Source organism: Amia ocellicauda, chromosome 21, assembly GCF_036373705.1.
Source record: "Amia ocellicauda isolate fAmiCal2 chromosome 21, fAmiCal2.hap1, whole genome shotgun sequence".
NCBI lineage: Eukaryota > Metazoa > Chordata > Actinopteri > Amiiformes > Amiidae > Amia > Amia ocellicauda.
In genome coordinates this window covers 15,345,422-15,363,636 of record NC_089870.1, presented here as the reverse complement: position 1 = coordinate 15,363,636, position 18,215 = coordinate 15,345,422, and the positions used below count along the sequence as shown (strand labels likewise).

Here is an 18,215-nt window from a genome sequence, read left to right as displayed (position 1 = left end):
GAGAGTCAGTGACAAGGAGACACCAGGGAGGAAAGAAAACACAAGAGTGATGTGGTCGGTTATCTAGAATAACACCCACACTGAAGAATAACTGGCTGACATCTACCACATTGGAAAACTAGCTTCCCCATTAACCAGAGAAACCACAAAGGGAAAGAAGAAAGGGACAGGGTGGGGGATACTTCTCTTCAGGTCAGTCTGGGGCACACAGGGGAGCTGGAGGGATTAGCAGAAGGGTCGGAGGTCAGACTTTGCCAGGATGATTTCCCAGGCTGGAGGGATAGACAGTGGGCTAGGCACACAGCAACCCCTCCAGAGTGCAAGAGTACAAATTGGGCCATTTGAACAGGTCTCTCGACTCACATGAGCAGCAGCCAAGGCATAAGTCGCACTGATTCTATACTGCCAGCACACTTGTTTAGTCCTGTTGAATATGTTGTTTCCTGCATGAAAAATAAATCTGTAGTACTGCTCAGGATCTTTCTAGAAAACGTGCTCTTTGGAGATATTTTCTGCTCTCAGACCAGGGATATGTCAATAGCTCACTCAATGTCTCTCTTTTTCTTCATCCATTGACTGAAAACACACAACAAAGAAAAGAAAGGGACTGTAAGACCCAGCACAGTGCATCCCTCTCCTCAGCATTTCACCAGAGCACCCCCTCATCCCCCAACCCCACCCCCACCCGCTGCTCTCTGTAAGAGCTGGAGCACTCACGTCTTCGTTAGATCTGTCGCACCAATTAGCCATTCAGTGGCCCAGCAAAGGCAAAGGAATTCCATGAGAAAAATCAACAGTGCTGTAGCTTTGCCTCGAGTGGCCCTCTTTGAACTGGGGGGCAGCACTGTCTGAAGAGGCTGCCTGGCTGCCGGCTGACAGACAGAGGGCCAGAGTGGGCGAAGGGAGCTGCCAGTTCACTGCGTGGCTCATTGTGGCGCTGCCTTGAAAGCCCCCTTTCACACAGTTAAAGCTCTCTGGCTGTCACAGCTCAGACTGACGAGGCCCCTTGCCTAATTATCCAGCTGATTGAGGGGCCCCGCCACAAGGCCCGGCGCTCTGAGTGACTCTGTCTGTCTGTCTCTCGCTTTCTCTCCTGTGAGAGTCAGGGCAATGCTGGGCTGAAACACAGAATGACTAGGGCATGATGGGGGGAAGCCCCAGATTTTTTTTTTCTCCTTTTTTAGGAGCGTAAGTGACTCTTGTGCCATTACTTCTTTATTGCCATGTCAGCGGCTAAAAGGAATTCTCAGAAAGAACGAAAGGAGGAAAAAAGAAAGAGAGAAAAGGTTTTGACATTTTTTTTTATACTTCTTACGTGGGTAAAAACATTTTCAATATTTAATGAGAAATATAGAGGCTAAAGGCTTGGGTGAATAAGATCTGTTCTCAATCTCTCTTAGTCAAGGACATGAAAACAGACAAGTGTTCCAACAGAAAAATAAAAAATTGTATTTTAAGTTTATTGTGAGTTTTTTTAATGGCAGCATACCGTATTGAACTGAATTTCACAATTTCAACCCATGCCTCATATCCTGGACAGATTGGAGTAATACTATAGTGCAAACACTTTCTTTCCTGGCTCCCTGAGATCAGTCTTTGGGATAATGGTAAGACTATCCTTCTTGTAGAGTAAGCCAGTGACAGTCCAGGTGTAAACCATCGGCAGTGCTGTGAAGAGCACAGTGTTTATGTTTCAGAGTCATCAACATGTAACAGTCAGGGTGAAGCAGGAAACCAAGACACACACACCAGAACATTTCACCGTTTCAATCGAGCTGTATTAGAGATAACCGGATCAATTGAAACCCTGTAACTGAAAAAATGCCCAACCAGTCCCTGGGAAGGCTGGTCTTCTTGAGGAAGTTTTTGTCTCCCCACTGTGTATTCAAGCGTGCCTCAGGTCCAGGCCCTGTGATGGCCACACGGAGTCTGCTCAGAATCGGCGAATCGGCCCACTGTAGGAGGTTGCCAGCACATACAGAGACGGAGATGTCTACAGCCAACCCGTGAGGAGATTCGGCTCCCCTTTTCCCTCCAAGGTCGCCCCTCCAGGGCGGCGCTCTCTCGTCCCCGCCCCGGCCTTTCCTGTGCTTACCCACTTCTGCGTTACAGCATCATAAGTCCAGAAGAAACGGGAGCATCCCCTGTGGAGTTCCAGATGAAATACTCGGAGGACAAAAGCTCACGGGCTGCAAAATAGAAGGATGTCAACTTTCTGTAGTAGGTGTCAGTACAGGGCAAAGCTGAAGTAGTTACACAAATACACAAATGATACACATTTCTCAAGGTGCTAAGCTTGAAGGACACTGTGCCACTACTTCAGAACACTGTTCAAACTCTATCTCAGTGTAATTTTCTATGCCTTTAGTGTGTGCACTTCTTCATATGGGTCCTTACAGTCAGTGATTTGTGTGCGTTTGTTGATTTTGTGTGTTGACACTCACAGGTGGTGATGCGTGGCTTGGCGGAGGAGTACACTTGCACCGAGTGTTGGTCCACAGAGCATCCAGACAGAGTTAGGTCAGGGACTCGGAAGTACAGCTGCAATACAGACACACACAACGCAACGTCAATGAGGACATCTACTTGTATTGTGACCTTTGCAAATCAGTCCAAGTGTATCAATACAAGGAGAGAAAAAGATACAACAACATAATTTTACTGGGCATTAAAATAAAGCAATGCCCACACGTACCTTGATGTAGGCAGTCAGCCCTGTGCAAAGAGGGTCAACTGGCCCTGGGGATTGCCCAGAGAAAGCCACAGTGCCCCCTAGTGTAGCCTCCAAAGACTTGGGGAACTTCTGACCTGTGGAGTGAGAGAAAGAGAAAGACAGATTGGTTTCTAACATGTGCAAAGAAAATCAGTCTAGATTTGAACACGTCTCAGATTTGCAACTCAAGCCATCATTTTTATACCTTGCAGACCTCCTCGCTTTTAAATTACCATCCCAAATTAGAACAGACTAAAAGAAAGACCAATATTCCTACCCAGCACCCAGACCAAAAGGCTCTTCTCTCGGGAGACCTCCAGCTGTCCCGCACTCACCCGCACGTCCACAATGTTCAGCGGTCCCCTGCAAAGAAACCACACAAGCGGTCTGCACTGGAGGACCTGCATCTCGATAGCAGCTGGGGGCTTTAAAGGTTTTGGTTGTTCAAGTGTGTAGCTGTGAATTTGTGGTCAAGGACAGGAATCACTCAGATACTACACTGTGAGGTGTGTGCGTTACTGTGTGCTGGTTACCTGTTGAAGAAGGGCAGGTGTGCCTCGCAGTACTCAAAGCTGTTCCTGACGCTCTCATGCAGCTTCAGGCTGACGGTCAGTTTTAACTGGCTCTCCTCCTCCTTCAGCTGATAGGACCCCAGTATGGGAGGCACAGGTACCTGGGCACAGGGAGGAAGTCACTGGAGAGGGCAACTATGTCAGTGTGCACTTATTTACTAGTGTTGTATTGACAGTGGAAGGGCAATGGGTATCTAACACAAGAAGAATGATTTCTGGTATGCATCACTATATGAGATGTACTCTGGGATGTTTTTTATATAAGGGAAGGCATGCCCTTGTGTACTTTGGGATGTGTATGTATGTGTACTTTCCTATAGCATATGCACGGTGGTTTTGACAATCCGTTCTCACGCACTGTGTCCCTATGGGGTGTGTGTCTCTCGCCGTGTCTGTACCTGTGACGTGTAACTGCAGAGGCGGAAAGGCTCCAAAGGGGGGGAGAAGGGGAACTTGTACGGACCGGAGAAGGATGAGCCATCACTGTCGTCTATGCTGTTGGCAGTCAGGACACTGGAGTCCAGGGAGGTCACACAGGGGTGAACCAGCACGTCCTGCAGTGGGGAGCCGTTGGGCGGCAGACAGAGGGTCACAGTCACATTGGGCAAGACCCCCTCCAACTCACACTGCCTCCACACACACCAGCACAGGGACAAACAGGGAGACAGAAGAGTTTTGATGGTTAGCTTCAGAATTACCTGCACTGTGGAAAACAGAATAATTAAATAGACCTGCAAAATGCAAACATAGTTTATATATACATATCAGTCAATATGGGTTTTCATGCCTCAAAAACACATTGAAAGGACAAGATTGGCTTGCACACAGTACTCATTTTGTTTTGAGACAGACAAGAGAGCTTACCAGCCCCATTTTCAGTCACCCTACTGCTCACCTTGCAGGTGACCGTACCAAAGACATCCCAGAGGTCCTGCTTCGTGCGGCTGCCATACTGCATGGAGCGCACCTGCTCACTGAGGGCCACATTGACCACTGCCCGCCCGCGGTGCACCCCTGGCTTCCAGGCGGGTTGCTTTTGGGGTCCTGCAGGAGCAGGGGAAGGGGCTGGCGGCAGCCCCAGTTGGAGGGTATCCAGGGGGGTGCCGAGGGGGCAGGTCTGCAGCAGCACAGCTGGTAGGAGGGCCAAACGTGAGGCCAGGAGATCCCCTTCCACCCTTCCCCCAGCCCCACATATGAAGGTCTGTAGCCCTGCCAGCAGGGAGAGTCCCTGGGACACAGAGGGCAGGCTGGGTAGTGGGGGCTGAGGCTCCAGGGGGACCTCTACTAGTGGCAGACAAGCCAGGATCAGCTCCCCCTGAGTGATGGCCAACAGAGGCCAGAGAGTTCCCCCATCCTGGCCCTCCAGGTGCACCTCCAGAGCTGGAGAGCGCTGGGGGCGGGCACAGTCATCCCGGGATGTTACAAAGGGCTTTTCTGGGTCCGTCACTCCCAGCTCCGTCAGAAGTGGGCGCAGCAGATCGCTGTCCTCAGGAATGGGCACATACCGCCTCCCTGCCAGCCCCCGTGCACGGCGCTCCACCGTCGGGTACCGCCTGCATGAGACACAGACAGACTGTAGCAAGACTGGCATCCCTCCACAAAAACAGCAAAGCAACTTACTTTACTGCTACATCAGTGTAAATAAACATGCTGCTCTTTCAATTACCATCAAATTGTATAGCAATTTAATGACAGATTAACTTGTTATAACTGATTGTTATTTTATTATACTATACTTTTTACATGAGGGGAGTGTAATGTAATTACTCTTAGTATTATGTAGAAATCAGGTGTAGTTTGGCTAGTGTAAAAGCAGTCTGACATCTGTTAGGATATAATGATATATGGAAACTAACAGACACATTGGTTTGCTCTTCCCAATGTTCACAAAAAAGTCAGCTTCCTTGTGAAGTGACAATCATGTGACTACATAGCTGACTGTTTTTTTGGTGTGTGTGTGTGTTAACTTTTAACGTATTCAAATGTATGTATTATTACATGAATAGTTATAAGTTGTGTATATACGGGTACATATTTCAAACTGTTACTTTACCTTGAGAAGCTCACTGTCCCACACTCGCCCTTCTCATGGCTGATGACCCACAGGGCTCGGATACTCATCTCCGCTGTCTCTATCACTATCTCCGTGTGGGAAGCTGAGTTACTCTGATTTTCTCCCACTTTCCACACGATTTATTCAATGTACACAACTTCGCACCATCATGTTACCCATCTCAGTGCTAAACCTGAATCACAACTAGTGGGCAGACTGACAGATGTATAATCCGAATTGGGAATTATATCATTCGCTATAATAGACAGATTGCACATCACTGCAATCAGATATGACGGTTTTCCATTGCACTCCAATTACAGTAAGAACAGAGTTTCGCCATGAAAAATAAGTATACGACATTTGTAGCTAAACTAAACATTCACAGAAGCGTAAAACGTAATCATTTCAAATCACTTAAAAAAAACTACAGCAAACATATGTTTTAATCTTCGACGCGAATCGTTTACGTAAATAAAAATATCATCGTTTTAAAAAAGCAGCATCAAAACAGGCACATTCCGTCCTTGGGCTTCAGTAATAATGATCAAAATACAGAAACACTTCCTGTTTTCGCAGAGACTCGCATGGGTTAAAGCACCGCGCCTGCGCAGAGTGCACTTCTCATACGCAGGCGCACAAGTGTTTTCCGGACATGGCAGCTGTGTGCAGGAAGTGGAGGGCCCATAGACAGCGTTGAACAACACAACACAAGACACGGCAAACGCATAACCACTTTACCCCGGGAGTCCGCTGTCCTCCCTGGTCCTGCCGGGCCCTGCCATCGCCGACCTAAGTTACACCTCTTGGCCGGGAACCGAGACCCGAACCATGGCGACAACCGCTCAGCTATTCGAGGTGGGGCTGCCAGCGAACATCTGCAGAAAAGTCATCTGGTCGTATTCATAACCTGGGCGATCATTGCGACTCTTGTGTGGCTACTGTAATGTCGTCCCTTCTAATTATGTCTGTGTCCGAATATATATTTTCAACTGTTTTACTACGATTCGAACGAGCCGTTGAACCGCTCCTGTTCCAATTCGAACTAGTTTATCATTCTAGAACTGACAGTATTGTGACAGATATCAGATCGTGCGATCTAATAAAACCCTGTGACACAAAAACCGTATAGTAATGCACACTGAAAACGACAGTTTATATCTTTTGTGAACGTTTAAATATTCTATAAATAGGAAGCACGTAGCACAGTAGTAATCCCCTGGGATCCAACAGGATAAAGCGCCTGTCTTCAGATCTGCTGTAGAGTTACACCCAGAGAAATCGCTCTGTTTTTAATACTGAACACAAGGATTGCCGCAGTCAAACCACACGACAAGCTCTCCATGATTAGTGTGGGGCCCAGCAATACAATTATATGAGTAATGAGTTTCGGTCCATATTTAATGATTACGTTGAATTAAACTACTATGCTTGAAGAGCAGCTTGGTTTCCTTGGCTTTGAGTTTGTAATGCCTGAAAACACAGCACAACAATGACTGGTGGTCTTGTAGAGTCTATTTGAACTAATTTCACACATTATTTTAAGGCATGTATGTAATGGAAATGTATGTAAATCATAGACCATGCAATGTTTTGACTGGCAAATTTGATTAACAAAGTAATGTATCCACTTTCCTGGCCTAATTCATTACCATTCTTGTGAGTGTTTTAATCTTGTCCTAATTGCAGTTTTAGTACTGATCCTGATCAATTGCTGCACATTGATCAAAATGGCCTTTGAGTTATTTCAGACTCAAAACGAATTATTTGACACATTGAAGTCAAGTGAATAATGCTCATGTTGGCTAATGTGTTAATATCAGCAGTCATGTTTTACAATGTGATAGTCCGTTAGACACCCATATAAGTAGGAGGCCCATGACGGTCTGATTTGATGTGATGTCTGTTTATGTGCCCCTGCTTGTTTCTGCAGGAGCCTTTCGATGCAGATGAATACATTGAGAGGCTCGCCTGGAGGACCCCTGGTGGGGGCTCCAAAGGGGGCGCCGAGGCTTTTGACCCCAAAAGGTAAGTTTCGTCCTTCTCGCTAGTTGTACCCCCTTCCTCCCACTGCTATGAGAGTGATTGATTGTGTGCTTTATACACTGTCCATTGGGTTGACATGAATACAGGACAGTTGAAACATCCTTTATAATTGGATTTTCACATGTTTTGTGTGACATGTGGTCAAATCTTTATTTAAAAGAGTGTAACACTGCGGGTGCTTTGTCATGTTTGTTGAAGCCAAAAGCCTGGAATAATAACTGATTTAAAGCAAATAAAATAATAATGTATTCATCCTTTTTGTGGGAAAGATGTTTTGAGTGTAAGGTGTGCAGGCTGTGCAGGCTGTGCAGTCTGAGTGACCTGCATGGTGTGTAGATTTGTGGCACACTCGGTGGGGTTTTCCCTCACGCAGAACAGGGCTTTGGAAACACTCTGTGAGTGAGAGTCGGCTCACTCCCTCTTCCAGCTCAGGGAACTGCACCACCACCTATTGAGGAGGTGTCATTTAAAGTGGCATTTTGCAGTAATTGGCTCTGATGTATGGTATCATTCTGGTGTAATGGCAGGCTGGTAGTGGGCTACACTACCCTGCTGTGTGTTGTACACTATCGGTGAGACTGTCAGTGAGCCACATCCTGTAAAACACTGAAAAGTGATGACATTTATTACTGCAGCCTGCAGTCGGGAATCACTGAGCCATGAGTTATTGAGAGAATGTGTTTTTGAAAGGCAGGCTACAGTTAAGCTGTAATACCCAGCACAGAGGGAATTAAAGGAGATTACAGACTCATCACTTCAGGGTACAGTTCCCTCAAAATAAATGAGTGCTGACAATCAGAGCATTTGCTCTGGATATTTATGGGAATTTCAATGCAGCTGAAAAGGCACTCTCAGTTTTGGGAACTTATAAATCCAGTTTTACATCTCGCTAGCATTTCTATATCAGCACTGCAGGTGGGGGAGGGGGAAATGAAGGATTGGATAACTGGCAGTGTATTTTTTTTTATTTATTTTTTTGATCAGCTTTGATGATTCTAAACATCTAAGCAAGAAAAGCCTTTAGACCAGGATAGCGACCGGCACCTTTACACCCAGGGATGGTCATCTGCAGTTCCTGAGGGCTGCAGGGTCTTCTTATATCTACAGAAAAGCCACTCAGAAAGATGACTGTATTCATGAATCCATTGCAAAACAATGTGGTATTTCTATTTCTAACCTTGATTTAGCAGTCGAAGCTTGGGTTTCATGTCTGTATATTACTTTGTTGAGAGAATATGTATTTTAATTATTGTTAAGAATTATTGTTAATAATTGTTAATTATTGTTAGTGTGCTTCACTACTGGCAGGATTAGAACTCTCTTGTGCCTTTATTTTGTGTTGGCTATCATTACACTGAGCCATTATAGACTTGCTTTGTTTCCGAGTTACCCTCTCATTACCCGGCTGTGTGCTCGTGGCTGCCCTCTGCAGGCTGCTGGAGGAGTTTCAGAACCACATCGAGGAGCTCAAGCAGCTGGACGAGCGTATCCAGCGGCGGGTGGAGAAGCTGGAGCAGCAGTGCCATAGGGAGGCCAAGGAGTTCGCCCACAAAGTACAGGACCTGCAGAGGAGCAACCAGGTCAGCCCACCATGCCTTCTGCCTGTATGAATTAAACCCAACACCGCCTCTGTCTGTGCCTGTATGCAAGAGAGGGAGAAACCAGTTTGGCGCAAGGTCCTGTCTGCTGTTGTGTGCGGTTTGTTGTCAACAGCACAAATTACAATGACTGTGTAGAATTGGGTAACTGAAGGATCTAAAAACAGGTATCGCTTTACTCAGGTGGCATTCCAGCACTTCCAGGAGCTCGACGAGCACATCAGCTACGTGGCCACAAAGGTGTGCCACCTGGGCGACCAGCTGGAGGGGGTGAACACGCCGCGCCAGAGAGCCGTGGAGGCCCAGCGCCTCATGACCTACTTCAACGAGTTCCTGGACGGGGAGCTGCGCAGCGACGTCTTCAACAACCCAGATAAGGTCACACTAACGCCCCTACCCCACTGAGAGAACCCTCCATTCACCACCACACAGGGCATTATCGCTGCTTCACGAGGCTGAGCCGCCTCCTGTCTCCGTGACCCCCATACAGCAAGGCCACAGGTCATGCCCTCGCCTCTAAAGAAGTATCTGTCCTGTTTGCTAGGCCAGGGGTGCACCACCTCGATTCTTCCATTCGGTGCCATTGCAAGACTTTGAATTTACCAATATTTTAAAATTGTATTAGACCCCCAACTCTTTATATTAATAATAACTATGGTAAGAACAGTCATTCTCCATTACCATTCACATTTACAGTGGAGAACCTTGGTTTAATAGTGTTCCCTCCACGTTTCTTCCATCAAACCCGTGTCATTTGTTTGCATCACATTTGGCAGCCCCTTAACGACCTACTGAAAAGGACACATTTGAAATTGTTCATCAGTATACTGATGTACGGCTCCATGCTTTGTGTTTTAACGCTATCCTTTTGAGCACCATGAAAAGTTAAACCCAGGAGGCTGCCTGGTATTGTGCATTGATGTGCCTGCTTGGATCTGAGTCTGAGTGTAGGGTATTTGCCTGATTGTTCTTGCCTGGACAGCTTTTTTGCTGTGGTTGTTCATGTTCACCTTTTTGTTTTAGTGCAGAGACTAAAACTGGACATGGAATTCTAGGTGCATGTGAATACCTTAGGATTGCAAATGTGTGAGTGTACCTAGAGCAGAGAGAAGCTGTGTGTCAATAGCTGGAGGGGGAAGCTTTGCTAATCCCTATGAAAGGGAGGGCTGGCCCGCCGGCATGGAGACAAGTGCTTATAAACCCTGACTGCAGGGCGACGGCTACATCACTTACATGGGATTTAGCTAATCTTAGCTAGAGGACAGATACTTATAAAGCCTCACAGAGTAAAAAGGCTGCATCTATCTCATGGAAGTGAGTAATGATGTTAGCTGGAGCAGGCGTCTGAGGGACTGGGGAAATGAATTGTACATCGTATACCACAATTTATTTGGGGTACGAATTCACTCCCCTGCCCCTTGAAGGTCATTAAATCACTGCTGATTATTTAGGAAGCTGTAAACTTATTAATGGGGTGAAATGTTCGCTCACATGAGACCTAGTGTCTTAAAACGCACTGGTGTCAGTAGAGACTTTTACTTCACATGCTCTGAAGTTTTTATTCCTGCCTTGATCTTGTCTGGGGACAAGTAACTAATATGTGAATTGCCCCCTGTGATGAGAGAGCAGCAACGTGGGTAGTGTTCAGTCACACTGCAGTCGAGATTGAGGAGACTAAAGGCTGCTGTCTTGTCAAAGCGCTTTGCTGTGGTTTCATGTTGAGAGAGCGGCTCGGTGATGCCGCTGCACGACTCTGACACTCGGTTCCTGTTCTGTCAGCGCCGCTGGTTTTTACCGCTCTTCTCCTGCTTTGCGTTTCCCAGATCAAAGAGGCTGCTGACATCATTCAGAAACTGCATCTGATCGCCCAGGAGCTGCCGTTTGATAGGTGAGCGTCCCTGCACTCTCGGCACCAGTCTGCTCGTGTGTGACTTGGCCAACAAGGCCTAGGAAAATGCTTATTTAAAACCTTCAAAACTGATGTTTAAAAAGTAATATTTAATCAGGAATTACAATATTTCATTGCTTCAACTGACATCAAATCGGAGCTATTGAGCTATTTATACACATTCATAAATTAGTTAATATATTAAATGTTGGTTCCAATTCCTGCCCTCTCCTCTTTCTTGACAGATTTGCTGACGTGAAGGCAAAGATTGCAAGTAAGTGGCTACTTCTGGAAATGCTTGTTGAACTAGGGAAGAAAATATTAGTATCAATATTAAATACTAAGGAGTGCTTAGTGTCGTGTTTAAATTAATTCAGCTGCTGTCAGTATCGTAAGTACATTTGATAGGAGTCCCTGTGGTTTACTGCATTCGAACTCTTTCCCACGGTCTGAGTTCTGCGGACACGTGCTGTGTAGTGTTGTGTTGTTTTGGAAGATGAACCGCCTCTTCGTCGGCAGGTAAATACCACGACCTGGAGCGCCAGCTGATCCAGGAGTTCACCGCAGCCCAGCGCCGGGGGGAGATTGGCCGCATGAGGGAGGTGGCCGCGGTGCTGCTGCACTTCAAGGTGACTTCCTATCATCCTCTTCGGACTATCGGTCGGTTTCTGTCTCGACAAATACGGTCTCCTCACCCTGTTTTACAGACACGCAATCTGCCCTCGTGTGTTTTTTGTTTTCCTCCATGACTGTTATGTCTTTGATATATGTAGTTCTATGTGGAAAGTTGCCGTGTATAGTCTCTTTAAAAACTGAATAGAATCGAAATGTAATGCAGTGCTGTAACTCCAGGCAGTGACCGTGCTTCAGTGCCGTGTTTTGGATAATGAAATTGACAGAAATCCATTAGAGTCCCTTCTTTAACCTAGAGCAATGTATATACGCGGTGAAATGAAACCCTCTGGAAAGCTGATACGAGTGATGTTGTGAACGGTGTCTTTGTCTCTCTAGGGCTATGCTCACTGTGTGGATGTGTACATTAAGCAGTGTCAGGAGGTAAGGCTTTTCTATGCATCTGTGTGGCTTCGGCAAAATTGTGTGTTTTTGTGTGCAGTAAGAGTGTTGTTCAGTGAGGTGTGTAGTTGCGTTATATTCTAGATTTCTGTTACAATACATAATGTTATGTACTGTGGCATGGATTGTGTTATATAATAGTGTGGCATCTATAATAGTTAAGTAGGAATGCTTTGTGTTGTGTGCAGTGTGGTTTGTGATTGTCATATAATGATGCTTGATTGTGTTACACTATTGTGTGGTGCGTGTTTACACTATAATGGCATTCTGTAGTGCTTCAAAGAGTGGTGTAGCTGGGCTGTTTGCATTATATGGCTACGTTTGCCAGTGTACTGTACAGGAGTGTGGTGTTGGGAGTTGTTGACCTGTGTGCTCTCCCAGGGGGCGTACCTGCAGAGCGATGTGTTCGAGGACACGGCGGTGCTGTGCCAGCGGGTCAATAAGCAGGTGGCCGAGGTGTTCTGCAGCCCGGAGACGGTCATGGCCAAACTCATCCAGAGCATCTTTGAGAACAAGCTGCAGGTGAGCTCTCCACGAGCGCGGCTCCAGACAGGACACGCCAGTTGTGCTGCTCTGAATGTCAACCCGTTTAAGAAAATAATAATGCATACATTGCAGGAAGGGCACAAGCAGATCACTTGAGCTCTCTGCTGCCACCCTGAGGTCATTAATGAGATCAACCTTTAATAAAAAAAGCTAGTGTAGTGATTGTTTATGTTGACTGTTAACTTGTCAAACCCAACTGAAGTAAGGTGTATGTTTTTAGACTGAAAGCATGGAGATGGTTTTCATGGTTGTTGAACTGGAAGTATGTTCATGTGGCTGTCTGACGAAGAACCTGTCCCTGTGCTTCAGAACCACGTGAAGGACAAGCTGGAGGAGAGCCGCAAGTCCGACGCTGAGCAGTACCTGAAGAACCTATACGATCTGTACACCAGGTAACGGGCTGCACGCATCTGTGATGTGTCCGAGTGAGTCGGGTTCCCTCAGCTGTTCAGAGGTGCTGCTATAAGGATGAGCAGATTCTTAAATATTCTATACATTAATCCCACATTTTCAGGGTGGAGTGGTCTGCAGAAGGTCGTTTTCGGTAATTAAATCTCCCTGTGTGCCTCAGGACGACTGCTCTATCTGGGAAGCTGACTGAGTTCAACCTGGGCTCAGACAAGCAAACGTTCTTGTCCAAGCTCATCAAGAACATCTTCTCCACCTACCTGGAGAACTACATCGACACGGAGCGCGAGTATCTGCGCAGCCGCAGCGCCATGATCCTGCAGAGATACTACGACTCCAAGAACCACCAGAAACGCCCGCTGGGCACTGGGGGGTAAGAGCAGACCCCATGCTTCGTCTGTAGCAGAGCTGAGGAAATATCAGGACTGTATTTTAATAGTAGATATGCCACACTCTGCCTGCAGCACTTACATCGTTTTCTGTCTGCAGGATCCAGGACCTGAAAGAGAGGATCAGGCAGCGCACCAACCTGCCTCTGGGCCCCAGCATCGACACCCACGGGGAGACCTTCCTCTCGCAGGAGGTGGTGGTCAACCTGCTGCAGGAGACGCGGCATGCCTTTGAGCGCTGCCATAGGGTCAGCATCGCTTGATTCGGACGTCTAGATCAGTAGAAGACTAGTGCTCTCGAGACTGACCCCCACCTCCTTTCTCTCTGCCAGCTGTCGGACCCCTCTGACCTGCCCAAGAACGCCTTCTCCATCTTCCTGCTGCTGGTGGACCACCTGTGCGTGGATCACATTGACTACGCCCTGGAAATCGGGCTGTCAGGTCAGCACAAAACTGTTTTCCTAATAAGTCTAACCCGCTGTCTGACCCTCTGACCCCACCGTGTGACTCGGGGATGTGTGCTGTGTGCGTCCCCCTGCTGAGCTGGGGTTTGACTTTTATTCTCTCCTGACAGCAATCCCCTCATCGGATGCGAAGAATGCCAACTTGTACTTCCTGGATGTGGTCCAACAGGCCAACACTATCTTCCACCTCTTTGACAAGCAGTTCAACGACCACCTCATGCCTCTGATCAGGTGAGCCCTTTGGTCAGTGTGGGACCCTCTGCATGGTCCCTCTGTCATTCCACGTAACCACAGCAGTACCGATTCTAACTTGAGGGCACCCAATCCCCTCTCCGTCTCTGCAGCTCTTCCCCAAAGCTGACCGAGTGTCTGCACAAGAAGAAGGAGGTCATCGAGCAGATGGAGGTGAAACTGGACACGGGCATTGACAGGTCAGTCAGCGACGCCGGTGAAGAAAAGTCAGCCACGGGCACAAAGATGCAAGTTCTTAAAGTATGAATCTGTACGGTCTCTGGACTAGGCAAAAATCGGGTTTCCTTGTACCCCTTCCTCCACCTAGGACCCTGAACTGCATGGTGGGTCAGATGAAGCACATCCTGACCACCGAGCAGAAGAAGACCGACTTCAAGCCAGAAGATGAGAACAACGTCATGATCCAGTACACTATCGTAAGTATGGCCACACGCGTGGTTCCTGCCCAGTCCCGAGCCACACGCTTCGTCCCGTGTCCGCGTCCCCTGCGCCAAATCTCTCGTCAACGTGCCCTTGTCCCGTGTCTCCCCGGCAGGCGTGCTCGAAGGTGTGTGCGTACGTGGGGCGGCAGGTGGAGCGCGTGCGGAAGTCCATGGACGGGAAGAACGTGGACACGGTGCTCACGGAGCTGGGCGTGCGCTTCCACAGGCTGGTCCACGAGCACCTGCAGCAGTTCAGCTACAGCTCCATGGGCGGCATGCTGGCCATCTGCGACGTGGCAGAGTACCGGCGCTGTGCCAAAGACTTCCGGGTGAGCACCGGGGCAGAGATGATCCGTCCCTGGGGTACACGAGTGGGGTGCATATAGGAAGCTGTGGCTTGGAGTGACTGTGTCCCTCTGTCCCCCTCTGCAGGTCCCTCTTGTGCTGCAGCTCTTCGACACACTCCACGCCCTCTGTAACCTCCTAGTGGTTGCCCCCGATAACCTGAAGCAGGTGTGTTCTGGGGAGCAGCTCACCAACCTGGACCGCAACCTCCTCCACGCCTTCGTCCAGCTGAGGGCCGACTACCGCTCCTCCCGGCTGGGCCGCCACTTCAGCTAATGAGCGCTGGACTGGGACTTTGTTTTTCGGTTTCGTTTTTTTTTTTTTTTTTTAAAGGTTAATTTTACGAGTTCGGTTTTAAAGATCTGGCTGAGGTTTCAAATCCCGGCTTTTAGTCCCTTTGTGTTTGTTCAGACAGTGTAAAGAATGATTCCAACCCCCACCCCCCCCGGCCTGCCACCCCCAGAAAATGCTTTAAAAACATGTCATCGCTGTATTGTGTGGATGGCTAATTTTAATAGTGCCAAAAACGTGCCATATAGCAATGGCTGTGCCGACACTACTCACTACTGAATCTAATGTGTGTTGCTGTAGCGAAGGTGACCTACTGTCCAGCACGGTGCAATACTGCTTCCTCCAAGGTCCTCGCATGCTCTCCTAGCGGCTCAACACAGCTAAGGCTGTGACAATCGTATCTCCTCCCCTCCCCTGCCAGGGCAAAGGTGACCGTGCACGGCACCAACGGATACACGGCCGGAGCTCTGTCCACTAATCGCGTGGGGTCAGGGGTCGGGCCGCATGAAAGGTGCTGGCGTTCATGCAGGACCGCCGCTCTGGGCACTAATCATGTGGATGGCAGGGTGCTCTCTAAAGACACCTGGGACCCGTGCAGAAGGAGGGATTATCCTGTAGGTCAGATCGCATTGACTGTGTGCATTCAGAGCGAGGCAGTGAGAGAATGAGAGCATACATCTCCGTACCCCCCGCAGAGTACGACTCGGTCTCCGTCTCGAGATCTCAGTATTCACCTTCAGTGAGGGAGACCAATATTGTTACTGGATACAAAAGTGAAGTGTAATACTGTAAAATAAGATGTGTTGATTGTGAGTTCTGTAGATAGCAATGATTGGGAACACTCCCAGAGTTGTGTTGAGTCCATTACAAGTTTCAGTTTAGCTTTATAACGTAGCTATTTATTTCTTTTTTTTGTTGGTTTTCCCTTCTGTTCATTGACAGTGTAAATTAACTTGTATGCCTGGAAGTCTTCACCTCTCTGTTTCTCCAGTCTCAGGGCCTTAGTGTCGTCTGACCCCGCAGCTCTCGGGCCAGAGGGTCCTGACTGGGAACACTAGAATAGACCCAAGTCAGAGCAGGCCATTGAAACGTTATAGAGAGGGAAATTGCGAGATCTCACTGCAATGGTATTGTTTCCAACAGACACTAAACTGTTTCCCGATGCTATTGCCAGTGTACTTTACATTTATTAATAATTAATAATAATAAAAAAACGTTGTGGTAAAGACTGCTTTATTAATCTGTGCTGCTTCTGCTTAGTGTCTTTCTTTTAAGGATGTCACATTTAATGTTCTTACCTTCATAGGCCTCTTGTATTTAAATAATTGATTGTACTACTAGATTGTACACAAGGGGAAGCGGCTTAGATGGGCCAGAAGATTTGCCCAGTCCTGCACATTAAAACAATGTTGGAAAAAGTTTGCTCCTGCTATACTGCACCGATCTCCTCTCAATGCAGTTTGTGTACCGAATGTTGCACAAAAAAGGGAGTGGAAATCTATGCTATGAAGACACACTGGGCGGCCGCAATTTGTCACCATCATTCAATTTTCTCAGTCTAGATGCATTATACACTAAAGTTTAGTGCCTCTAGTTCAGCTGTCTCCAGATCTGTAAAATGCTGATTTTGTTTCCTAGGGTACGCTCCTGTATATGGCTCCGAGGACCAAAGCAAGAGAGATGTAAGGTACTCTCCGGCACTAGAACCATGTGTGTAGTGTTCTGTAGAAGGTACACAGGGCGCAGAGGAAAGTCAAACAATATAATTAATTAGGCTAATATTAATATTATTAATGCCTCTGAATTCAATTCTCTCATCCCTAATCACAACCGGATAGCTTGTAAAAACTATTTTCTTAGGCTTAGGCGCAAACATTGCTGCTTTCCAAACATTTGAAAACTATTTGTTTTTGTAGCGATTAAAGCGGCCCGCTTTTGAGCTGGAGGTGGGGGGGGTAGGGGGCGGAGGAGTTGCTTCCATCCGCAGCCGATAAGGGCGAGAGAGAGGGAGAGAGGGAGGCCCGGCCCCCAGAGGCCGTGCTGGAGATTGTGTGGAGCCCTGCGGGCCGGCGAGCTGCGAGCGGCGCCTGGATTGTTTGGGTGTGTTTGAGCAGGTGGAGCGGATTAGCGGCACTGTCAATACTGGGGCGCAGGATAAGGCTGGCTCCCTTGGTTCCAGTGTGTGGAGTATCTCTCTCTTTTCTCCCTCTGCCTGTCTCTCTGTATGCTTCCCCAGCCACACACACACACACGCACACACACGCACACACACACAGCGTGTCTGTCTGAAGAGCGCCGGAGCAGCCGGCACGCTGAGATAGCACTGTTTGAACTGTTGCCGTCGGACGCAAACCCCTGCAGGAGCAGCGGGCCCAGGGGGGGACGGCGGGATGAGCCTTTCTCGGGATGCCTCCGCTCTTCTGTTTGACCACAGAGGCGTCGGCGGCCTAATAAACGTCATTCTCAAAAGACTGCTAACTTCACAGGAAGGTGGAATTCGGCTCCTTTCATTCCCAGGACTGTTGCAAGAGCAAGGTTATTCCAAAGAAAAAGCAGAAAACGGTTTCACAATGTTACTAGGGTGTGTAACTCTGGCACTCAAGTTCGTTTACTCCTAATTTCTAGGCTGAAAACTAAGCAGGTTCATCCAGCCCTACTCTTAAGCAGCGTTTGCCAACTACCCATTTACACAGATTATACTCGCAGCTCTCCTCCCCCGCTAGTCTCTGTAAGTGTGTTCAGGCGTCTATAACTGCAGTAAGTATGAAATAATCTGCGGTTGCACATTTATTATGGTGCTGAGTGTGAGTGTCACATTAGGAAATATGCTGTGAACTCCTAGTCAAAAGGGACTAGGGGGGAGCAATCGGTTTCCCATTTGTCTGTATAGCTATGTTTCGTGTATGGAAATCGTCCTATTTGTGTATTTCAGCAACATTAAGAAAGGTTTATTTGTTGTTGCTCTGTATTATATTAACATGAAATCCTGTCAGTGTTTCAGACACAACCCTCTGTCATGAGCTTAAGCAGCCCTGATCCTTGTACCGCTGCCAAAAGAAACTAAAGATCTTTTTTTTTTTTTCTCTTTTTTTTTTTTCTTTCTCTTCCAACAGAGAGCGAGAGAGAGAAGAGCTGCAATTTTGGCTGTTGAACA

General features: G+C 47.6%; 2 protein-coding genes across 2 annotated transcripts; one reads left to right on the top strand and one right to left on the bottom strand.

The window, feature by feature from the left end:
• Positions 1-1,425: 1,425 nt before the first annotated feature.
• Positions 1,426-5,907, bottom strand: ap5m1 (adaptor related protein complex 5 subunit mu 1). The gene is made up of 8 exons (XM_066694340.1): positions 5,339-5,907; positions 4,181-4,838; positions 3,684-3,911; positions 3,247-3,386; positions 2,991-3,076; positions 2,696-2,808; positions 2,445-2,541; positions 1,426-2,189 (listed from the first exon to the last, which is right to left on the bottom strand). The coding sequence occupies exons 1-8, from the start codon at positions 5,404-5,406 to the stop codon at positions 2,107-2,109; spliced, it is 1,473 nt and encodes a 490-aa protein (XP_066550437.1). The 5' UTR covers positions 5,407-5,907; the 3' UTR covers positions 1,426-2,106.
• Positions 5,908-6,024: 117 nt separating this feature from the next.
• exoc5 (exocyst complex component 5) lies at positions 6,025-16,305 on the top strand. Its single transcript, XM_066694339.1, has 18 exons — positions 6,025-6,196; positions 7,272-7,366; positions 8,817-8,964; positions 9,166-9,360; positions 10,806-10,870; positions 11,116-11,144; positions 11,390-11,499; positions 11,882-11,926; positions 12,326-12,466; positions 12,800-12,882; positions 13,062-13,271; positions 13,388-13,535; positions 13,620-13,728; positions 13,862-13,982; positions 14,096-14,182; positions 14,311-14,419; positions 14,539-14,754; positions 14,858-16,305. The coding sequence occupies exons 1-18, from the start codon at positions 6,170-6,172 to the stop codon at positions 15,044-15,046; spliced, it is 2,127 nt and encodes a 708-aa protein (XP_066550436.1). The 5' UTR covers positions 6,025-6,169; the 3' UTR covers positions 15,047-16,305.
• The last annotated feature ends 1,910 nt before the right edge of the window (positions 16,306-18,215 follow it).